The sequence below is a fragment of the Primulina tabacum genome, chromosome 5, assembly GCF_025594145.1.
Source record: "Primulina tabacum isolate GXHZ01 chromosome 5, ASM2559414v2, whole genome shotgun sequence".
NCBI lineage: Eukaryota > Viridiplantae > Streptophyta > Magnoliopsida > Lamiales > Gesneriaceae > Primulina > Primulina tabacum.
The window spans coordinates 16,481,521-16,506,529 of NC_134554.1; the positions used below are offsets into that span (position 1 = coordinate 16,481,521).

At 33.4% G+C, this 25,009-nt stretch overlaps 3 protein-coding genes and 1 long non-coding RNA gene across 6 annotated transcripts; 2 read left to right on the forward strand and 2 right to left on the reverse strand.

Annotated features, from left to right (window-relative positions):
- Window positions 1-251: 251 nt before the first annotated feature.
- On the reverse strand, window positions 252-3,818 carry LOC142547104 (protein CHAPERONE-LIKE PROTEIN OF POR1, chloroplastic). Of its 2 annotated transcripts, none has more exons than XM_075655190.1 (3): window positions 3,318-3,816; window positions 1,938-2,298; window positions 252-660 (listed from the first exon to the last, which is right to left on the reverse strand). In XM_075655190.1, the coding sequence occupies exons 1-3, from the start codon at window positions 3,663-3,665 to the stop codon at window positions 485-487; spliced, it is 885 nt and encodes a 294-aa protein (XP_075511305.1). In that variant the 5' UTR covers window positions 3,666-3,816; the 3' UTR covers window positions 252-484. The 2 variants fall into 2 exon arrangements, with proteins under 2 accessions (XP_075511305.1, XP_075511306.1); XM_075655191.1 differs by having other exon boundaries at window positions 505-660; window positions 1,884-2,298; window positions 3,318-3,818.
- A 2,878-nt stretch (window positions 3,819-6,696) lies between these two features.
- Window positions 6,697-8,099, forward strand: LOC142547105 (uncharacterized). Its single transcript, XR_012820588.1, has 3 exons — window positions 6,697-6,815; window positions 7,343-7,494; window positions 7,621-8,099. It is a non-coding gene; the product is annotated as an uncharacterized LOC142547105 (long non-coding RNA).
- A 699-nt stretch (window positions 8,100-8,798) lies between these two features.
- Window positions 8,799-13,983, forward strand: LOC142547106 (V-type proton ATPase subunit B2). 2 transcript variants are annotated; one of them, XM_075655193.1, is made up of 15 exons: window positions 8,799-8,950; window positions 9,194-9,258; window positions 9,575-9,630; window positions 9,763-9,861; window positions 10,262-10,321; window positions 10,994-11,109; window positions 11,200-11,404; window positions 11,763-11,891; window positions 11,974-12,111; window positions 12,391-12,541; window positions 12,640-12,722; window positions 13,054-13,101; window positions 13,189-13,242; window positions 13,360-13,443; window positions 13,540-13,983. In XM_075655193.1, exons 2-15 carry the CDS (start codon window positions 9,201-9,203, stop codon window positions 13,723-13,725), a joined length of 1,467 nt encoding a protein of 488 aa, XP_075511308.1. In that variant the 5' UTR covers window positions 8,799-8,950; window positions 9,194-9,200; the 3' UTR covers window positions 13,726-13,983. The 2 variants fall into 2 exon arrangements, with proteins under 2 accessions (XP_075511308.1, XP_075511307.1); XM_075655192.1 differs by having other exon boundaries at window positions 8,818-8,946.
- Window positions 13,787-17,880, reverse strand: LOC142547107 (putative hexosyltransferase MUCI70). Its single transcript, XM_075655194.1, has 7 exons — window positions 17,472-17,880; window positions 17,207-17,386; window positions 16,880-16,948; window positions 16,600-16,796; window positions 15,943-16,358; window positions 15,477-15,661; window positions 13,787-15,138 (listed from the first exon to the last, which is right to left on the reverse strand). Exons 1-7 carry the CDS (start codon window positions 17,542-17,544, stop codon window positions 14,768-14,770), a joined length of 1,491 nt encoding a protein of 496 aa, XP_075511309.1. The 5' UTR covers window positions 17,545-17,880; the 3' UTR covers window positions 13,787-14,767.
- Window positions 17,881-25,009: the final 7,129 nt, after the last annotated feature.

Sequence of the window (25,009 nt, forward strand, 5' to 3'; positions counted from 1 at the left end):
CCGGCAATTATTTGGGAAGAATCAGACTTTACAAATTATGTAATATTTGAGTTGGAAAAAGCTTAAACCATCCTTCAGCACTTTGACGTCATTCCCTGAACCATTTTTCGTAGAAAAAAATGACAAATTTCCAATCTGTTTCCGTGTAACAAGCAAATCAACAAAGTAAACTACCATGGACAACGTTTTCGGCAATAGTTTCTGTCCAAAATGCACGAAAAATATAATGACGGCTTAGGTGCCATCCAAAGTTTCAAGGCAACTGAGTACAATAAAGATGACTATTTTCAAGATTAATCCAGGACAGACACAAAACTGCTGTATAGATATAGATGGAAGCGAATATATTTACTACACATATTCTACCACATTGTACTTGATGGACAAATGACAGCATGGATTGGCTTTTGCGAGGAATTTCACACACACGCACCACCATAGCATGATAGAATATGCCGTATATGTCATCACTTTGTGAGTCATCCTATCTCAAGTATAAGGACACCAAAAGCTGTGAGAATAGTATAAATTCACTCACAACGGTAGCGGGAGAGTGTGTTCCCATAAACGGGACGATATCAACTTGCAACCAACTCTCAACTGCTGAACCCACTACTGCACCAGCCACAAGCCCTCCAATAGTAATCATCGTTGCCTTCCCTGCATAGACGTTATTATTCATGCTAAAATTCAAATATTAAATCCTAAAACCAGATTTGATATAACTAAAATTAAGACGCAAGTGATTTAGTTATAGGGTAGACTTCCTGCCATATCACCTATGTAAGAAGGTGGTAACTGTGTACTAAATTGACAGAGATTAATGTAGTTTTGGTCTGCTACTGTGCACGTAAAAAATTGTGGCCCAATTACATAAATGTTGTATGCATCACACGCTCTATTCACTCTATATCTACTATTTTAAAATAGTTCTATTATGACGGAATCTAGTAAAAAGAGTAAAACCAGAAATGGAATGAAGCTTATATATCCTAACTTCCAAGGACGTGATCTGGAAGCCACCCAGAGAATCCTCATCAAGACACACAAAACAAAATCACATTCGTAGCACGACGAGACTCGTTATATATAACTCAAGATCCAACAAGAACAATAGCATATTTCTGGAATGAGTATTCAAGCATGACACGAGGCAGATAAAAAAAAATGATTTCTGTAATATCAGTAAATTCAATGTTGTTACGTGCTCATTGGGAGCAGTGTTACAAATTTTTAACTTCATCAATTTTCAGACCTCGAACTTAAGGTTCCCAAGAATAACCAACATATGTTAAGAATCGGTCAACGATCTTTCATGTCTCTCTTTCGCTCAAGGAGCAAAATACAATGCTTATAGTTCCCCCACAAGTTTCTGTGAGTGAAAAGGAAAAATTACAAAGAAATCAAGGAGAAAGTTTCTTCAACGTTCTTCACAAGTCCTTTCACCTTGAACTACTACAGCATACCGACTAGCTTAGAGTTATTTTTTCTGGTTCCCCTGAAAGGAGCTTTAGTATCCTTGCTTGTTACATGTATCCACATACACTTACTCAACACGAATCAAGAATTTCAAGTGCAGTACGTTATTTCAAGAAAGTGAAATGGTCATACTGGAAAACAGCCTGCTTAATAGTTTCTAAACCTGTGAAGTCTGACAAGTGCTACCGTAGACAATCATATAAAAATAGGTTTTTTTTCGACGTTCAGAGAATTGCAAAACCAAGGACTTAAATCAATTAAATATGGTTAAACGAGCTCCTAACCAGAAACACGACATCAAACCTTTGCCCAAAGTACTATTATAGACAACCATTGACAGCCAAAAAATGCAAAACCAATAATTCAAATCAGCCTAGAATAGTTAAATTTAAAAGGGGGTTTACCAGAAATATAGCGTCAAACACCCTGCTAATGAATAATGTCATATGTTTTCTTACCCAACTTGATATTTTTCTTGGTCATGAAATACAAGGATGTCCCAAAACTAGTTGCTAAGATCAGGCCAGGCACATCAGCCCCTGCATATGGCGCCGTGGAAGATGCTGAAACTCCATTTACATATGTCAAGACCATTAAAGCCCCATAAACTCCAGCTTGCACACCCAAGTCACTGGTTGATGGTACTTCAACCGAGAGGGGTGAATTTTTTACAGTACTCTGTAGCCATTTAGGCATTGAATCCATTTTAGGAGCATTTACAGGTTTAACATCAGCATAACGAATGTTGCTATCCACAACTTTCCCCGCTCTCCTTTGCGATAAGCTTTTCATCAGCAGCATATCATATGCAGCCTCTAACTGTATGGTGATAAGCCATATTAAACCATGTATTGGCAAGAATGAAATAGCTCTATGCAAAGTCCTGATATATACTGCAGGGCACATATTTAAAAAAGATTGAAGTTAACTGGTCTACAATTTCAGAAGCTATGCATCTCTTATGTGGAAGCTTATGATAATCCAATCACTAAATGTTTCAACTCGTGTCTTTCATCAAATGAGCACATTTTCATGTGCATGCAATACGGGCACATTATCCTAACTCTGGTGGATTTTCTCTCATCTTTTATTTAATGCAGTTGCTTTTCTTTTTTCTTTTCGCGATTGTGGATTAGTGGAGTCTAGATTATCTGGTTTCTTTAGAATGAACGAATGATTGTTTAGCACCTACAGTTCCCCGTTCCCTCAACAAATTGATTTTCAAAGCTCAAATCCATCTTCATTTTTCCATACTTAAGGAAAACTGGGCAGTGCACACGGGTATTCAAGTTACAGTTCTCTCTTCTGCTAAATTGAATCAAATGTATCCTAGTTATTCATAGGGTAAAAAGAAATACTATAATTTCTTTTAAAATGTAGAAGTGACGAAATATAATTTTAATGCAGGCCACTCTCCCTCTTCCACTGAAGTCACTAATTGATATTGGATTCTAATTTGGTGTGTCTACAAAGTTAGGTGATAATCCTTGTACAGAACCGAAGACATGTTTCTTATATTCAACGTCTAATTAAAACCATGGATGAACAAAACTTGCTAGCAAATTACACGAAAACTAACAAAAATCAAGAACTTTTGTTCTCCTCAATTCCTCAAATCTTAAAACAAAACAGAAACAAAATTTTCACATAAATATATATATAAAGCCACAAACTTGAGCAGAAACCCGTAATTCCCAAACCATGAAATGGAAATATAAACACTATATCTACTGTAATAAGCAAATCCCACAACTTAGTTTCCACGAAAACATGAGTAATCGCTATTAGCAAATAGTAAAGACCCTCCCAAAAAAAATGTACAGGAAATTTCAACAGACCTGAGAAATTGCTTGCTGGTCATCTTTACAAGCAGCAACAAGTGAATTCTTGGCTCGAAGAATATCCTCAAACGAAGCCTCCTCAGGAACACCGAGGAGTTTAAGGGCATTCTCAACGGACATCTCGAAAGACGCCGAATCGTCAGCTCGTGAGCCAGCTTGGATCGGCAAAGCTAACACTCGCCGGGTGAACAGTGTACCCCAAGAACCACGACGGTCTGGCTTGAACGCCTTGATTATGGGAAACGAAGGAGGCCAGCGACCAGTTGGGGGACTGGGACCATATGAACCGGCCGGTCCGCAGGCCAGAAGTGAGTGATTTGGCCGGACCAATAGAGCTGTAACCATTTTCGTACGTGGCCGTGTGAAGAATGAAAGGGGCAAATGGCAGAAGCAATCAAGATTATTGGGGAGCTATCATGGTTAAGTAGTGTAGAAGCGAGGGAGATGATGATGTCGCCTTTTTGGCAGTAAGCTATTGAAATTCTTCACATGTATAATAATCATGTAATAAAATCATGTTTAAGATAAATTTTGATTTTTTTTGGCTTTCAAAGTTAATTTTGGAAGTACCAATAACATTTTTTGATCTTCTTCTCACGTGGAATTAACCAAATAAATGAGAGCAATATTTACCTATCTTGAATTAACATGTTTTATAAAATAAGTGAAAATCAGTGGTCCAATGTGTGCATAGGTTTGTCAAAGCTGACATCTATAATCTATGGATTGGAAAACGTGTGAAATGAAGATCACAATTAAAAGAATGGACAAAAATAATAGTTGAGATCGATGAATAAATACGTACTTGATGGTTAACATTGATGAAAATGTAATTTTATTCCTTTACTCCTGAGCACAACTAAACTAACTATATTACTATGTTGAAATACCTATTTATTTAATCATACTAACATCAATTAATATGTTGAGTGTGTGGTTGTTGGAAGGCCTGTCAAAGCATTGGAGCCAACACACTCTGCGTGTGATAATGGCCGAATGATGGCCTGAGTGGTGCCTAAAGTTGGCTTATTGTATGCCAATTCTGTGGCTGGGAACTCCACTCTTCGTAGTGAAGTGCCTTGGAACCTATGAATGGTCCGTTGTGAACCGCTGCATATTTTTCCATAGATAAGCAGAAAGAAATACGGCCACGACGAAGAGATTGTCACAAGATGTTTGCTTGCTGGAGGGTTTGCCCAGCTTTTCCCAGCAGTTAGCCATGCTAGTTTCAGAAGTGGGTTTTGTTGCAGAGCAGGGGATCGAGTTGTATCTCTTACTGAACGTAAGAGCAACAAGAAAGTAATAATTGTTGGTTCGGGCTGGGCTGGGTTGGGCTCATCACTTTGCTAACAGGTCCTCTTAAATTGCTTGATTGCGTGGATAACAAGTGTGCCACATTTGATACCATTTGGCAAGAAGTGTAGATGATACCAAACGGTGCCATATATGATGTTAAATATGGTTCTGGAATTTGGTTACTGTTCTTGAAGGTGGTTATGATTTTGGGCCCAAAATAAAGTCCCTCAGCCCTGATGATGCGAGTATCCGTGGCAAGTATCATGTTCTTGAATTTGGTCTCTCTTTGTGAGATGCGTACATGGTGTAGTTCCAGAGCTTGCATCTTAAAAAATCAACGCTTTACCATTGCTCATTGATTGGGAAATCTTGACTTCTACTTTATAGTGACTCTGTTGTGGGTTAAACTGTGTCATTGAGAATCTCCATGAAGTACATATATCATGAAGTGAAAGAGAGGGAACTTTTGCCCTTTAGAATTTCGAACTATGGCTGGTTACATTACTTAATACCAGTGAGTGATATTGGTTTGCCTTCGTTATGTATATTCTGTTTGAAAATAAGGATGAACATTGAAGTGTATTGGACTCGATGATTGCCGCTATGTCAAAAAGTATAACCTGTGGGCTGTAGTTAAAGTTCTAGCCAAACTTACTTATAACATACCAGAGCCCACACTATACATTTTTGTCAGTCCGTCGGTTTGTTGGCTTAGGTATTTTGTTGCTCCACAAAAATTTCATTCCAATAGTTTCGTTAAGTTGCAATTTATGTCAATCTAATGCATGACCTTTTTTCTTTTACAAATCGTTGATTAAGTTTTTGTTGTTGTACCAAAACTTATAAACGATTGTAAATGTGCAACTTAAATATTTGTAAATCGCATTACAATTCAAATACCATGTTTTGATTGCTATGCTAGCTGGGACAACCAACATAGTATGATGTGCTTGAATCAGCATGCAAGTTTTCCTTCAGGTTGAATATCCAATATTTCAAGATGTCCAGCAATTGTCAACTCCATTTTGCACATTATTTTACACTCAGGTGTGTCTCCCCTGGAGCAGTTAGACTATTTGAAACAAAACAACATTCTGATTATCACTAACTGAATTATCTCGCTACCATAGTTTGTTCAACTGGCATTCTTTGACCGGTTGACATCCCTTGATCTAATGACCGCAAGTATGCTCAATCACAAATTTACCTGGTTTGCAAAATAAAGCATCATAAATCTAATAATCCTTTTTGGCTTTAATAACTTCCGTTTGCAGCTATCGATTTTTACAATACAGACGCTGCTTGGAGGAAATATGATCCTGGTGAGAAGATTTGAAATTTCCATGGATTCTTTTCTATTGAAACTTGTGATCATGTTTGAGTAAATACATTTGATGAGAATATCTTTGTGCTTCTACACATTTTGTTCCACTTTAGCAATGTCGAGGGAAAAAAATATTTCAACCATGGATGGATTTCTTGAAATCCCAAGGCTGCAGGTTTTTGGAAGGCAGAAAAGTTACAGATATCCTCCTTAATGAGGAAACAGGTTGCATTCCTCAATTAATTTGTGAGAAAGAGAGTTTTAAGGCTGATGCCTTCGTATTGGCTGTTGGTGTCTCCACTCTGCAGGAAATAATACACAGCAGGCATATCCCATCAAAGATTTTCCGCTCCCTGTCAAATCTCTATCCTTCATCAAATTTGAAATGAAAACCTGAGCTACTTATAAGTTTTGTTTAGAAACCCAAGTGAATAACTGGATGTCAATTTCCAGTTGTGGTTAACATAGCTAATATCCAGGTTTTACTCGGTGGATTATGTGGCAGCTCAAACATTTACTGCTGAAATAGCTAATGTTAGTATGTTACCATTGCCTAAACCAACACTGATGTTCGACATGGGCCTGTGGGTTTTGAAGTGTGGCACTTGTGATATTCATTGTTGTGCTCTGTCAATTTGTTTTTACATACTGTTATTTTCACTTTATTGTAGTATTACGTGCACTTTCTGAAAATTCTGAACTTGAAAAGCATATATTTGCTCACTGTGAAGATTCGGCTTGATGGGAAGTTACCTATGCCTTAATAATTTTTGTTTTTTCATAAAGCTGCAAGAAATATGTAAAACATCTCTAGCTTCAAATTTGATACTGGTTCGTTTACTTTGTTCATCCTTTCTACACATCCATATGAACAGGTTAACATTCCATATGCGAGCAATGTATCATCTGGATTCGATGGTTCTTGTGCTTGGACATTTTTGACTTGAGCATTCATTATGACGAACTAAAAGGCAGTACATCGACAGTTATTGAAACTAAATTTTTAAGAAAACACCTCTCTTCAGTCTTATCCTCTTTGTATCTCATTTTTCTTTACATCTGCTTCATGAACAAACATAATAAAAATACAGTATAAACTGTATGTCTGATAATTAATAGTTGATATTTTTAGTGCAGTATCATGCCAATGACTTGTTGCCTTTGAAGATGACAAAATTATTCATAAAGTCGTTTTTGGCTCTCAAAATGTGTCAAGGACTTTGAAAATGCGAGGGTCATCGATAAGGAAATGGAAAAATTTCCAAAATTTCTGACTCGTTATTTTCCAGGTAACATTTTGAAAGTTTTGTCATTAACAACTTTGTCCATACTTCTTTTTCACCTCCGTCATCTGGCGAAAATTTTTAAGATTCAATATTTGGCATTTTATTTCTCGATCAAGTCTCCTTCACTTAGAGATGATAATTTTTTACCTCGAATCTTCTTTCATTGTGTTTGGGTTTGTACAAGTATATGATGCGAGGATCTACTTCGTTTCCGAATTTGTTCATGGCTGGAGATTGGATAATAAACCGCCATGGTTCTTGGTCACAGGTACTTTAAAAGAAAATGGAAATCTGAAATCATTTCAATTACTTAAAAAATGATCTTATCTAACATGAATCATTGGACTGCATTTTTGTCTTTTGATAGGAAAAATCTTATGTGACTGGACTGGAGGCTGCCAATAGAGTGGTGGATTATCTTGAAGAAGGAGCATTTGCCAAAATGATACCACTTGAAGAAGACGAACCTCACATTCAGTCGCTGCGATTCTTGAATCGAAATCTCAATGACATAAGGGCTCAGCTTCCATTTTCAAACTATTTCCTGCAATAGCGGCTGACCGATGAGCTAAATATGGAGCAGCCAGCCAGCTACGTAAATGCCAGTTTATGTCCATGAATTGGATAAAATATCTTAATATGTAAAGTTTGCTATATTGTACGTTAACATTTTTGGTTTTCATGTTTCTTAGTTTGGATGAAAGAAGGGAAAAGTTTCATATTCCTCTCCAATTGCTGAATATTTTCGTTTACTTTTTGGATAGATGCTTCATTCCCCGGTTACCTCAGTTTCCTTTACTTTATTCCTGAATATTTTCATGAATCTTTCCACTAGTTCTTCTGTCTACGTCGTTTCCCGAACACTTTGATATGCTTTCCTAAAAGATGCATCCAACTCCAAATTGGAGATAACAGAATATGCTGGTATGGACCAACGAGAATTTTACATGGTTCTGATATATGCTGTTTGAATCGCATTGGGCTTGTGCTTAAGAAACCAAACACATGGTTCAGGTCTAGTCTAAATGTACGCGGTGTAAGATGAGTCTCATGCTTATTTCTTTAGGATGTCAATTGTATTCGAGTTGATGGTTCAATTTCAAGACGAGTCTCATGCTCTATGTGCCATTCGAGTTTGGTGTAAATCCATCTTCAGTTCAGTTCAAATTGTTAATATGGATGCAGAAATCATGTTTCAAAAAACCACTATTATTTTTGGCCTTTCAAGTTATTTTATAGAGTCAAATAGAAGTCCAAAAGCCACAATTGCCTTGTTCTAAAAGTCGGGTACTTTTTTTTGCAATAGCTCCTCAATTTGAACAATTTTTTTGTAAAAGATTTGTTTCTAAACATTTACCTGAACCTTTTCTTAATAATATAAAATATAATAATAACAATAACAATAACAATAACAATAACAATAATAATAATAATAATAATAATAATAATAATAATAATAATATAAAACTATTTTAATAGTTTTGTATTTTACAAAAATGTTTAAATATAGCTTCTGTTTTTATTTATTTTTTTGAGCAGAATTGTCGATCAATTATTGAATTTAAATATGAGGACAAAATAAAAATGATGATAAAATTGTTATCATTCTTTTTCAACCTTTAGATCTCGCTTTCTGTTTTTATATGCAAACAATCATAATTATTGTGTTCGTTGCAATCTCATCTCTTCCTCCTCTCCCCAATTTGATTCAGAGCAAAAAGTAGGTATGTAACATTTCAGATCCAGTTTCTGTATTCAGCTTCATGTTTTCTGATGTTATGTGGAGTAACTTCTGATTTTCGTCGTTTGTTCATATGATGTACGTGAATCATTATCATGTCTGCGGATTTGGTTCATTATTTCGGCTTTGAAGTGAAATGAAACTCACTGCAACTGAATTCGATTGCTTTGAGTACCTTTTTTGTTAACCTTTATTATTTGGTGTGGACTGGTGATTCGTGGATTAGATTTAGTATGGGCGTGGCGGAAAACAACGTTGAAATGGAGGAAGGAACTTTGGAGATTGGAATGGGTACGTTCCTTTGTCACTTGTCTTTTCTGCTGTAACTGTATTCGTGCCAGCAATGATGGAGTCATACACATTCGTAAAATATTCATTCTTTTGCCATTATTAATGTGTACTTTCATGACACAAGTTTCTTAATGTGTGTTTTTGGAACACATATTAGTACCATGTATGCATAATGATGAGTTTTTTATAATCTAGTTTGTCACCGACTGATTTCTACGAGTAAATAATGTAGAATATATATTCCTTCAAGCATTATTTGGTCACCAAGCGAACACTTTAATTCTCTTCATTTTTTATAATTTTAATTTTTTTGCAGAATACAGAACTGTCTCGGGAGTTGCTGGACCTCTGGTTATTCTTGACAAAGTCAAGGTGAGTGCAGTCCTGCAGTGTATCTTATCATTCAGTATTCTTTGTCTCTCAGTATTCACTTGTAATTTTCTAAGTACTGTTCTGATATATCTGAGTAGTGTATAATAATGAATTTTACTTTAAATTGTTCAGGGACCTAAGTACCAAGAAATTGTCAATATACGCCTAGGAGATGGAACAACCCGACGTGGGCAGGTTTTGGAAGTTGATGGGGAGAAGGCTGTTGTTCAGGTGAATACCATCCAAGTTTATCAGTCTTAGTTTTTTGTCGGGTTCATCTTCTTATTTCCCACCAATTTTTTTGTGAGATCTTGGCTTATTTGGCTTGCCTTCAAAAATTTTCCTTTGCACAGAAAATCACAGAATCATGGTGTCACTAGCCTTTATGGCAAGTGGTGGATGCCACTTTTTTCTTTCTGTAGAAACTTAAAGAGTTTTAATGAGGACTCAGTTGAACTTCCTACCGACGAGATCCTTTTGTAGGAGTTATTTGTGTTATACAAATTTTACATGGTGCATTAATGTTTTATCACCACCTGTGCTTTGAATATACTTCTTACTTTAAAAAAGAAAAATACACACACACACACATACTTCTTGAGTTTGAAGGATTCTATCACTTTTTTGCCAGGTTTTTGAAGGAACATCTGGAATCGATAACAAATATACAACTGTTCAGTTTACTGGAGAGGTGCGGCTGTGCAGTAGTCCTCCCTTACGCTTTTTTTCTTTTGAATTTACAATGTGTCGGACTACTGTCGCCGAAGCATTGTGAACTTGTTGCTCCATGAGTATTATTGTTAACCCAAATATTTCGTCTTGCAATCAAAATAAAAGAAAATACACTTGTTTATTTGTTCGTATATATCATTGCTATTTCTTCGGTTTTATTTATCATAAAGTTTTTTTATTAGTCTCCCTGGATATCGCAAATTTTCCAGGAGTGGAATTTGTATTTGCTACTGAATCACAATACATTCACATTCTTGAACTGTCGGATTTGTCTTTCATCTCTCACTGTGCCCTTGTAGTACTATTGCTTCAACATTGCCTTTCCTTATCAAAATAGTTGAATCTATGGCTGGGATCCACCTGTTTAAAATTGGGTTGAAAACTGCTGTTGAACTTTGGTTGTAGCACTTTAGTTCATGGTCTATAAGCTCCAGGCAGTAAATTGACAAAAAATTTTTTACGGATAGCATTTGTTTACAAATTCTGATGAATGCTGAGAAATTAACTATTGATTTATGATTATGTTTTTGTATGGGAATGATAATTGTGATAATTTATGAAATTTCATTTCTTATGATCCTCAAGTTTTTGTTCATATTTTTTTGATAATGTATCTATAACTTGCTTCCAGGTTTTAAAAACACCTGTCTCGTTGGATATGCTTGGCCGTATTTTTAATGGTTCTGGGAAACCCATTGACAATGGGCCCCCTATTCTTCCGGAGGCTTATTTGGATATTTCTGGCAAGTAACACTGATGTATGAGTTAACTTATGTCCTTGTGTATACATGTTACCTGCATACTTGATGTACTCTTTACTCTATTTTCTTCAGGGAGTTCCATCAATCCTAGTGAGAGAACGTATCCCGAAGAAATGATACAGACTGGAATTTCTACTATTGATGTCATGAACTCAATTGCCCGAGGGCAAAAAATTCCTCTTTTTTCTGCTGCTGGTCTTCCTCACAATGAAATTGCTGCCCAAATCTGTCGTCAGGCTGGTTTGGTCAAACGGTTGGAGAAATCCGATGATCTTCTTGAGGTATGTGATCCCTCTACTGAAGTTCCGAGCAACTATTATTGATCCCTATGTGCCTGTTGCTGAGTTGAACTTTATCTTTCTATGCATGATATTATACATTTAGTTTTTGTTGCTTTGTGCCTTGTTTGTGTTGTTGAGTGAATTGCTGAAGCCCATATAAATGTAACATGGTGTTCTGCAGAGAGAATATTCTCTCTTTCTTGTTGGGAGAACCTTCATTCAGACCTTTGGACATGTTGTTAAGGCTTTCTATTACATGGGATAATTTATTACTGTATTTTGTACTTGGTTTTCTTACCTTTGATATCCTCAGCAGTCACTTTTTTGTTGGTTCTTATTATCTGCTTTTATGCTACAGCATGATGGAGAAGACAATTTTGCCATTGTCTTTGCAGCTATGGGAGTCAACATGGAGACAGCACAGTTCTTTAAACGTGATTTTGAGGAAAATGGATCCATGGAGAGAGTGACCCTTTTCCTTAACTTGGTAATTGTGCCCATTCGTTTATGTTTGCCCTTGTAAACTGTGCTGTTGTACTGTTTTCATTGGGTTATGATGTCCTCTGTAGGCCAATGACCCAACAATAGAACGCATCATTACTCCACGTATTGCTCTGACAACTGCAGAATACTTGGCATACGAATGTGGGAAGCATGTTCTGGTCATATTGACAGATATGAGTTCTTATGCTGATGCCCTCCGTGAGGTAACAGCACCACCAATGTCTGTCTTTGCTATCTATTTCAAATGAGAATCCTCTTATTTTCTTAGTCATTAGAAGTATATTGTACCACTTTTCTCTTATTTCAAGTGTTATTAGAAGTATTAATGCGTCTATGTCTATTATTGTAACAGTTGATGCGACATGCCTCTATATTTATAGCTCTTCATCTTTGCTGCAATTTACTACTTAAGTCAGGATATTTTTTTCTTAAATTTCTTATTATAGCTATGAGTGGCTACTGGAGTATGGATTTCTTTGTAGGTATCTGCGGCTCGAGAAGAAGTTCCTGGAAGGCGTGGATATCCTGGTTATATGTACACTGATCTTGCTACTATCTACGAACGAGCTGGACGTATTGAAGGAAGAAAGGGATCCATCACACAAATCCCTATTCTGACTATGCCTAATGATGGTAACTCGAAAGTAACAAAAAATCTGTTTCACTTGCTCTGTAATTTTAATTGAGCCTGATTTGATTTCTTTTTTCTTTATTTTATTTCAATTGGTCAGACATCACGCATCCTACTCCAGATCTTACTGGTTACATTACTGAGGGGCAAATATATATCGACAGACAACTTCATAATCGGCAGGTACAGATAGATTGACGCATGCCAATTAGCTTCTGATAGTACCTGTACAAACCATGGCACAACATTTGATAGTAATTATTTTGATAACTTTATTTGAATTATATTTACAAGAGGTTTTACTCTGAAACTTATGGAACAAAAAAATTATTTCCTGCTAAATTTTATGATAAAAGAATTTGATTCCGAAATCACCTTCACATCACAATTCTCTTTTTTCCCCTTCATCGAGTTTATGATGGTCTCCCTTGATATGGAGAGAGAGAGAGAGATGCATTTATCTTTTGTGTTGGGCAAAATTAACAAGATCAAATTATGTGCTCTGAACTGACAGATATACCCTCCAATAAATGTGCTGCCATCCTTGTCTCGTCTGATGAAGGTATGTAGATGGTCTTGTGTTGAGTAAATATGGGAAGGGGGTAATGTGGGCACACTATATGTTATATCTCATCTCAATGTATTGCAGAGTGCCATTGGGGAGGGCATGACCCGTAGGGATCACTCCGATGTATCTAACCAGGTATATAGTCTAATGTACAAAACCGATTCTGGTCTCCGAGGGCAGGCTCAGGCAAACTGCAGTTGCCTTTCTTGATTGTACTAATTTAATAATGTACTCTAAATTCAATATTCACAGTTATATGCAAACTATGCCATTGGAAAAGATGTCCAGGCAATGAAAGCTGTGGTTGGAGAAGAAGCACTTTCCTCAGAAGATCTGGTCAGTCACTTACTGAACACAAATTTGTTGTATCAATTTTTCCGGCTACAAAATAAGTGAGATAAACTAATTGAGCCACCCCTCATTTAAAAACAGCTATATCTTGAGTTTCTTGACAAATTTGAGAGGAAGTTTGTTGCGCAAGGAGCGTACGACACACGTAACATCTTCCAGTCACTAGATCTGGCATGGACACTGCTCCGGATCTTTCCTCGGGAGCTTCTTCACCGTATTCCAGCTAAAACTCTTGATCAATACTACAGCAGGGATGCAGCAAACTAACGAGAAGGAAATTCTTATGCTGGAGTCTGTGTTTGTTCTGGAGTCTGTGTTTGTTCGACTCTCCCTGTGCTATGTGATGTGTTATTATATGTACATTTTTTAAAGGATGTTGTATCCCCGTTATCTGGTTTGAAATAAGGGTCGAGTGAGATGTTCGACGAGCCCCAAGGAAAACAAGACTCTCCTGCCATGAAGAACATTATGTTTTTTTTGGTACAGACGACGTGCCTTTATTGAGTAAATTACACTATTTTAGAATATCGTTTCAACGAATTTGTTAGAAAATGTGGGGAGACGCCCTCGCAGTCGCTGAAAATGAATGCTTAAAATTGAGAAATTAACCTTTTTCAAACATCGAAAGATATCTCCCAAGATGAATTTTCCCCAATACAATGAACATGCACCAGATAATGGTTATTTGTAAAATATTAAATACTATTATTCTTTTTAATTACTCATTAAAAATCATCCTACAACCGCAATGATACTAAATTTACAGATATAAAATATAATTTTTTAAAAAAAATTATGACAGGCAATCTGCGTGATAATAATTTGATATGCTGCAATTTTCACAAATATAATTTCACTTTTAGCGTTATTGTGTGTAAACACGCGATAGCACTTCCAACAAGTCAATAACATAGCTTTTAGATATAACAAAGAAAAAACATTGCTTATTAAACTGCAAGTATTAGGTAATCACGTGCATTGTGTTAATTTAAAGTTATGTTCTAAAATAAAATAGTACTTTAGCAATTAAAAGTGAAAATCAACATTAACAAACATGTTGTCAGCTAATTTTGAAAAATAGATTTGAAAGAACAATGGACAAGTAAAAAGGAATAAAATATTCCACCAAAGTGAAGGTCAAAGAGCAGATCAAAAAAAGACATTTTAGATGAGATAAACCAAAACTGTTCGTCAGTGTTAATTTGTGGGCATTTTAAAATACCTTTGTATATAGCATCATTATGTTGATGGATTACAAGTACTTGCAAGTTACAAAAGGAATGTATACAACGAAAGTAAAAGACAAGAATCAGCCTGCTTTTGAGGTTCTGGCTATAGGTGGTAATACAACCAAATCAAGGTTTCCAGGATAAGTAGTCCACAGTCCCATTCCTCCCCTACTCTCTAACAATTCAGGATGTTTCTTAATCTCACCTATGGTTTTTGCCCATTCTACTTTAGACGAATGCTCACGGTTATGAGGATGCAATATAAAGATTGAATTGTATTCGCAGTTTGGAAACATAAAAGGTTTGAATAGTCCACCTGACCTATATACGACGTATCCAAAGCTTAGCTGATCTCTCGGTGTCAAGAGATGGACCTCGTTAAACCATAAGCAACTAAACAGATCGTTCAATGCAGTATGTTCACGAATGATGATGGCTCCTTCAGGCACATCTGAATTAAAGAAACCTCTGTTACTAAAAGAAGGAAATCTTAAAGCAGCAATATGGCTTGTGTGATTTGTGTGCTCAACACTTTATCACGACAGTTAGCAACATAATAGTGGTAAAAATATGGGTTTAGGATGAGATGTGACTAAGTGGTACAATACAAAAATCTACACTTCTTAATTCCTTGAATTTTTTGAGGATATATTTTTGGGAATGGTGGTTAGTCTAAAGGCATAGGCTCCATCTTCTACTTCCGTCAGAAGGAAATAAATACAAATATAAAACCACTAAAGAGGACAACACAGAAATGATGATGACATGCATAGTAAAATCATGTCTTACCACTTACGACACCCTTTTGTGGACTCCATGGCTCCATTCCTTCGTAGCGATACATTTTCATCTGTAGGTCAATTAGGGGGCGAGCATATCGCTTCCTTCGTTTGTTTGAATCCGCTTCTTCATATATACTCCGATGATGTTTATGCTGAGCAATGGCAAATGTTTGCTTACCACGCCACAAGTACCTGCAAAAGTGATCCCAATAACGACTCCGTTTGATTGGTTACATGTGAAAATCAGTAGCCAAAATCACGAGAATGTGTAGCACCTTACTGACCTTAGCAATAAATAATTTAAGACACTGTATTCCTAATTTTCCCATCAAGATATATAATAAGAGATGTACCCAACTCAACTATTTTACCATTCCTGCTGCAGCTTCAACCCAATCTCGATTCATAAAGGGGAGTCGGACACAGCTAATCAAGTAAAAGATATAAATAAATACGTTAGGATTCAATCATACCTCTCCAATAGAAGTAAGGGGTCAACTATAAGTTCCATTTTACCATCAATCCAGACGCTGTATCGTGCTTCCGGAAATAACCTGTGTGTTAATATCTTGGGAACCTTCCCGTTTCTTCTAGGTTCATCATAAGGCTGATTCTTAAGCAGAATCAGCCGCCAAACACCCACCCATAGCCCTCCATCAATATCCTCTTTTACCGTAACATTTTCCTTAATGAAGTCCAGAGATACTTCATCAACCACCATAAGAAAACAAAATAGACCCTGTGAACGCTGACTAATGTTGGATGGCTGGTGAGGCGTGTCATAAGCATCAAAGATGCCAGTCGCAACAACAAATTTACATTTCTTCACATATTTGATGTCACTTGAAGCCATTTCTGCACCGCCACCTTTCATAAAACCACAATGCACCTGAAGATATTATACATCTGTGGTTGTTAATATCGGATGTGTTAACAACAGCGAAAAATATAACCATCTATGATCTAGATTTTGGGCATAATAATAAATGGGCTATGTGGATGAGAATTTGGGTCAATTTCTGCAGATATCAACAAAATCAAATACGTAAAAGTGGAAGACCAATATTCAATTTCTCTAGAACGAAAGAAAGAAAAGAAAACTTTAAAAAAAAGCTCAATAAGTAATTCACCCTCATTGTAGGTTTGATTTTGAAGCTCTCCTCTCTTTGCTGCCACGTCTGATGGCCACCAAAGAGAGGAGATTGAGATCCATTGCCGGCAATATTGTCCTCCATAATGTATGACAGTCTCTGGACAAACTTTTCAGGTGATTTCGTCTTGGGAATAGCCACTTTATTTGGGTGATCAGCAACAGGAATTGGACAGCCTGATTGTGAATGAAAAGAAACAGGTTCAATACATCATTCCTTTACTTTATAATAAATTAATGTGCCAAATTTATAGTCTTACGATGTGGTGGAGTCACAAATCCCATTGTGTTTAGCATGCCAAAAATTTTGCTTTCTTTGTTACAAAGAGCTGTAAATACAATAAACAAATAAATAATTTGATAAAAAGGACTATCCTAGACTCATGTTTTATTCATTGTGGAAAGGTAAAGCGAAATCTTAACCATAAAAGCATATTACCTAGGCATCTTTACACTAGCAAATTATGGTACCACTTCAATTTCACTCAAACTTACTACTATTTCCATGGTTCCTCTTAAACATTGCAGAACTGGGGGATGGTCTAGAGCATCAGCAGCAAATGGGGAAGAAAGGAGAGGTGATTTACCAACAAAAAAGGCAACAGAAGACTGGCAAGACCAAACGTGAAACAGCAAAACGGCGAGAATCAACATCATCCATATAATCCCAGCTGTAAGAACCAATCGAATCAAACCCCTTTTCCAAATAATCCTCATCGTGTAATCTTGCGACACTTTCCCGCTATACAAGGAATCTCCTCCAGCAACTGCACCCAGACCATTCTTGAATAAACACAACCAAAATATCAAACCCGGCCAAATCAAAAGTCCACCACATAATGTTAAATGTACCTTTAGTGTGGTGATGCGGCTGATTTCTCCGGGAAGCCCGTAAAGAAACTGCGCGCTGAAAATCATTATCCATGAGCCTGGTTAATGCTTCAGTCCAGTATAAATGGGCTGTATCTCTTCTTCATCGGAATAACGTGTACACGAATCGAACAGCGGAAAGGATGAATATAACAAACACATTCACAAGATTTGAAATTGGAATGGGTTTTCAGTGTTTCTTGAAATCCTGCAGACAACAAGGCATAAGAATGCATACACAATTCAAAGTGTGCTGCTTCCAAATCTGCTGTCTTCCTTCTCCTTTTGTTTTCTGAATATCCGATTTCCACAACCTGTTCATGGATCTTCAAAATTTTCAACTGGGCCGAGCACTCCTCCATCGGGCTTAAATCGTGAAGCCCGACCCAATTATCTCAATTTCTCATATGTAAAATCTAAAGTTGTATATTTTACTGAAATTATTTCACAATTCTATATCAGATTTGCAAAAAATCTAAACACCTGCTATATGATAAAAACATTATATTCAAAAATAAAAAGGAATTTCAACAATTAATTCAATTGTATTATCTCAAAAGCAATCATTAGCCTCTTAATATATATTTTTTTAAAACCAAAATCCTCATAAAATATTGAAAATACGTAATTTACTTCATACAAAAGACAAAAACTTGTCTTTAAAAAAATATTACGTCCAATGGATACGTAAAACCCAAGATCGAGTTGAGTTTTCCCATACAAGAAACCATGTAATATTTCTCTTAAATTCTATGGTTTCTTACTCAACCTTACCGTGTGGATTGGAAAATATATATTCTGATAGATATATTGTGTGGATTTTGGAAAATATTTTAGATAAATAAAAATGACATTTTTGCACATTCGATATAATATTATTCAAAAAATTGATTTCTTAGTCGTAACACGAGATTGAGTTTAAAAAAAACACGTTAACAAGGGTAAATTATACAATTTTTATGAAAAAATCAAGTGTTGATAGACTTATTATATTTTTATGAGGGTGAGGTTTTGGAGCAAAAATTTTCACAGAAATAAATATAGTGTGTGTTGGGTCCGGAATGCTAACAATATTTATTTTGATACTAACAAAATTTGTTACTGTGTTTTTAATATATTTACTCAAGTGTGTAGTTGCTTGTTCAAGTTGGAAGTTTTGGATGCTAAAATACGGAATCAGCAAGGCTGAATTCAACGGACCTTAAATCAGCAGTGCATAATTCAACAGTTTTCGGAATTCAGCAGCGATCAAATTCAGCAAATAACCAGCAATGCGAATATGATCGTTTCAATATCACAAACATAACTACTTAAATCAGTAGTATTGAAATCATGAGTGCTGAAAGCAGTAGACCCCGAAAAACAGCAGAGTCCAAACCAATAGAGATGTCTACTGAAAAATAAGTAGCCGATGTAACCAGTAGCCGCTGCAATCAGTAGACAACACGTAGGTGCTGCTGCATCCATTAGATCCCAAAATTAGCAGAAAATATGATCGTTTCGATATTAGAAATAGAACAGAAATTTTAATAACATTATATTCTTGTATCTAACATTTATATAATACTTGAAGGCCATAAGTACAACTTAGAATATCAAATACAAGTTTTGGAAATAGATTCAAAGTATAGGCAGACTACATAAAGAAATTTAATAAAATGAGAACAAGCCCTAGTGTGATGATACATTTGAGATATACATACACTATAAAGGATTAAATTATTACAAACAATCATCCACACATATACATGAGAGTTGAGCTTCAAAGTTTAGATGAGTGAGTCTTCATACAAGGGTATTAAAGATTGTGTATGTAGTTTTGACATTATGTGGATTGTGAGGTTGTGACCTACAATCGAGTGTGCTAATGGTTTCAATTAGGCAAGAGATAAGTTTTGAGTTGAAATAGGTTTGTATAAGAGTTGTATAAACTAAAGTCTTCTATCTTCCTAGGTGGAAGAAGGGGGTGACATAGGAGTTGTTATTCTCCAAACATCTATAAACAAATTTGTTCATTTTTATTTTATTTCTTCTTGATGTAGTTTTAAGATGTATTGTTGAAGTATTTTTTGTGTTCTACAAATACTAAAATATTGCATATCAAGTGTTTGATAAAAAGTTTCATCCAAAATATTTTTACACATTGAATTTGCATATCTTTTTTAAATGTTTTCCGAAATGTTTAATTGGTTTTACGATAGATTATTTTGAGTGCTTTCCGTTCGATTGAATAACAAAACTTGATTTAATTTCTTAATGTTTAATATTTCAAGAAATGTGCTATTATAGCTCAATGCTTGTCCCCCAAACGATCCTATAATTTGGTATCAGAGCCGGTTGTTATTGAAAGAATATTTGAAACTGATTTTTATCTTAAAAATTTTCCGTTTTCAGAATTTTCTAACATATGTATGCATGGTTGAATTTTCGCAGCAACTTGGAAAACATTACATAAATCCTGAGTGTCCAAATGACAAACTGTTTTTTTACATTGAAAATTAGACTTATAGAAGATGACAACGGTATAAAATTTGCAACTTAATTATACACGAGATAAAACAGTTTATTGGTTAAAGTCAGACTATATGTGTTGTCACAGAAAATATGCTATGAAGAAATTTGGTTAGTCATCCCTAACTTTTAACAATTTTAAACTTTCAAAATTATAGGGGGTGATTAATTTTAAACATTGAGTGAAAGATAAACTTTGTGTTAAAATTATATTTTTAAAATCTATCTTTTTTATTCACATAAAAGGGTGATAAATATATTAGATGAAATCATTGTTTATCTAAATTTTGTTACTTTAAAAAAGAGGGAGATTGTTGGGTTTCAGAATGCTAAAAATCTTGATTTTGATGATAATAAAACTTGTAATTAAATTTTTAACATATTAACTCAAGTTTGTAGTTGTTTGTTCAAATCGAAAAATTTGGATGCTGAAATCGGAAATCAGCAAGACTGAATTCAGCAAAGTTGTTGTCCGCTGAATTCAGCGGACCTTGAATCGGCAATGTAGAACTCAACAGAGCATGATTCAGCACCGCAAAATCAGCAGCGTAGAATTCAGTAGCGGTCAAATTCAGCAAATTGCAAGCGACGTGAATATGATCGTTTCAATATCAGAAACATGACTACTGAAATAAATAATGCTGAAATCATGATTGCTAAAAAGCAGTAGATCCCGAATACAACAGAACCCAAACTAGTAGATATGGTTACTGAAAACAAGTAGTCGTTGTAACCAGTAGCTGCTGCAACCAATATACAACCAGTAGAGCCCAAAATCAAGAAAAGATGAGGAAAGTGGCTAGAAATACGAATATGACTGTTTCAATGTTAGAAACAGTACATAAACTTTACTAACAGTCATATTATTTTATCTAACATTTATATCATTCTTAAAGTTATAAATACAACAACTTGAAGATCTAATAAAAGTTTTGGAAGATGATTCAAATCATAAACAACCTACATGAAGTAATTAACTAAAATGAGAGCAAGTTCAAGTGTGAAAATACATTTGATATATACATATACTATAAAAGATTAAATCCTCACACACAATCACTTGTACATGTACATGAGAGTTGAGTTTCAAAGTTTAGATGGACGACTCTTCACACAAAGAAATTAAAGATTGTGTGTCTTACTATAATATCTCATTCCTATTCTCCGATTTAATGCAAATCACCGAAAATAATGGAGATCACAAAACATAAAACAAGCTAAAATATGACATATATTATTTTTAAACACGCTTAAGAGATAGACAACTAAAAATAGAGGTACTTGTCGATTATTTATAGCTCATCTGACACTAATGTTTCAAATTTAGAACAAAATATCGAATTCAAAACCTGATGATAACATACTTCTCGCCAACTAAAATAAACAGAGGTACTCATGCTAGAGGTGTGGTCTAAAAAGGACCACCGAACATATCCAACATAAGTCATGAATATGGATGGCATTTGTATTTATTTGAAAGTTGATGTATTTGTACTTACTTGAAGTTGATGTATATGGATGAAATTTGTATTTAAAACGTGATTAATATTGATTTATTTGTAGTCTGTCTTTTTGAAAGTTGATTAATGTATTTTAAATTAATACACTTGAATGAAACTAGAAAAGTGCACGTGCAACGTGCGTTGCACGTGAACAACTAAACTGCTGAAATATATGAATAAAATTTTGATAATATTTAAATGAATTAATATATGGATAGTAGTATTTATCGATTGAAATAAATCAAACCACAAAAATTAAAAATCATGATCATAGACGGTATATGAATCAGAAAAGTTGTCTTATCCACATGGCACATTTTTCAATATGTTTCTTGGTTGATTTTGACAACTCAACAACTGTTTGTCGTAGTTTTTATAATATGCGTATAACTATTTTGGTATACTCAACAAGTATATGATCATTTTTAACTTATTATGTTATTTAGAATCCTCATCGAAGATTTGACATGCTTGTAGTTTGCTTATCTATCACGACATTTTTTCAGTTTTCTACATTATTTTTATCCGGTAATCTTATATTTCGACTATTTATTATTATTTTTTGAATGATTTTTCAGTTTATGACAATCATCAACTGTAACTCCTAAGAAAAAATTCTTTTAGTCGTGATAGGTTTTCACTTGTGAGTAAAAATATGTATAACCTATATATCCTTCAACAACATAATCAATGAATGATGTTGTAATTTCTTCAAACATCGTGATATTTGTAATATCAATTTTATATATTTAATATCAATATTATTAACATATAGCTATAAAGTTAATAAATTAGAACTGTTTATATATAGCTACTCGGTTAATATAGCTACTCAAATTATTATATTAGAACTATTTCCTCGTTTGATTTGACGTAATTCAGGAAAGTCATCTTGTTAGTTATTTTTTTAGAAGCTTTGGAACGATGATTGCGTTCATCATATCATGGGGATATTATAGTTTCATTCTCATTTGTTGTGTCTAGAACATAATATTATATTATTCATTGAAACAAAACAAATGTTCTTCTATCGAGTTTACATTTTGTTTATAATATTTTATATCTTGTGGAACGACATACAAAATTAATTATTGTATTTTAAAAATTTTGAGAAGAGACATGAATAACATAATTAAGATGCAAATGAGATAATAAATATCATTCAAATATATATAAAAGTATTTATTTTATTCAATATCTCATCTAATAATACAACTGTTTAGATTTCATAAGCATTTTATGATAGTCAAAATTAATTTGATGAAATATTGTAGAATTTTATTTGCATTTCACTATTTGGCTAAGTGAATGTATTTGACGAGAAGTTTTCAATACTACCATTTTATATCTTATGAATTAGCTGATTAGTCACTTTGACTAAAAAAAAGACAAAAACAACCTCTTAACCACCTCGGAATATATCGAGATTATATTGGATAAAATAAAGTGCAATTGACTCAATGTCTCAATTTACTAAAAATTCACAAAATTGATCTATTGTGTCCACAAAGCTTTAAAATTATTCTCATATCATTATAAATAGAATGAGAATTGTGTACAATTTGTTTTTCATGTGTTTCTTTTTCTGGATGAAGAATTTTTTCTTTTTGAAAACAATTTTATTTTCTTAGAAATATTGACATTTTATATGATATTCATACAACATAACCAACTCTAGGGTAAAAAACTCATCTCATTGCAAGAACACTAAATGACAAATGAATCATATTATTTAGTAATATTTATTTAGCAGCATATATAAAAAATTGACCAAATGGCTTAAAAATAGTGTTTGAAATCAGTTACATACAAACATTTCTCTCAATCACGTATCTCAATTGACACATAAAGAGTCTGAAAATATCTCTATTCTAAATGGGAGAAAGAATTTTTATATGAACTTAATATTTATTAATAATTTATTTTTATTCAATCCGTCTCATCGATCTCCCTTCGTCTTCCCATTATTATCTATCATTAATATGATAAAGATTTTCATAAATTTGACTGCAATGTATACATTTAAGAAATTAATATTAAATTAAAATAATAATTATTTTGATTTAGTTAAGTACACTATTAATGATCATTTTATACTAATATAAAAAATGACTTAAATAACATCATGAATATGATGAATATTGTAAAACAAAAAATTGGTAAAATAGTAAGCTCACAATTAAAAGTCATATATTTAATAGATATTATTAATAGATAATATATTATTTAAGGATATTTTTTTAGCATCATATATCGAAATTGATTAAATACTTAAATATTTGTATTTGTATTGAAATCACTTACATACAAACTTTTTCTCTCAATTATGTATCTATGTTGATACATAAGTAGTTTAAAAATATATCTATTTTAAATGAGAAAAATATGTTTTATATGATTTTAATTTTATTAATAATTTAATTTTATTCAACCTCACTCATCTACATTCGTCTTCACATTATTACCTTAATATTCGGAATATTAACAAATTTTTAATTTATAACATTATTAAACAAAATGGTAAAATAATAATCCTATTAAACTAACGTAGAAAATAATTTAAAGAACCTTATGAACATGACAATTTATAAAACAAATAAAATGGTAAATAGTAAGTTTACAAATGAAAATCATATATTTATAAAAGTAAAATAGATGTAATATTATTATTTTTTTAAAATATGTAAATTAAATTAAATTTAAAAGTAAAATCAAATTAATAATTATATTGATTGAATTAAGTAGATTATTAATGATCATATTAAATTAACATAGAAAATTACTTAAAGAACCTCATAAACATAACAAATTGTAAATAAATGAAAAGGTAAAATTGTAAGCTCACAATTCAAACTCATATATTTATAATAGTATTAGATTATTATAATAGTTTTCTATGAATTTGATGTCAATGAATAATTTAAGTTTATTATAGTACTTTTCTATGAATTTAATGTCAATATATAATTAAAGTAATTAAATTTAAATTTAAAAGTAAAATTGAAATAATAAATACCTTAACTAAGTACTCTATTAATAATCATATTAAACTAATGTAGAAAATAATTTAAAGAACCTCATGAACATGACAGATTATAAAACAAACAAAATGGTAAAATAATAATCCTATTAAACTAACGTAGAAAATAATTTAAAGAATCTCATGAACATGACAATTTATAAAACAAATAAAATGGTGAAATAGTAAGTTTACAAATGAAAATCATATATTTATAAAAGTAAAATAGATGTAATATTATTATTATTTTTAAATATGTAAATTAAATTAAATTTAAAAGTAAAATCAAATTAATAATTATATTGATTGAATTAAGTAGACTATTAATGATCATATTAAATTAACATAGAAAATTACTTAAAGAACCTCGTAAACATAACAAATTGTAAATAAATGAAAAGGTAAAATAGTAAACTCACAATTCAAACTCATATATTTATAATAGTATTAGATTTGAACGTTCAAAGTTATTATAATCTTGAATACGC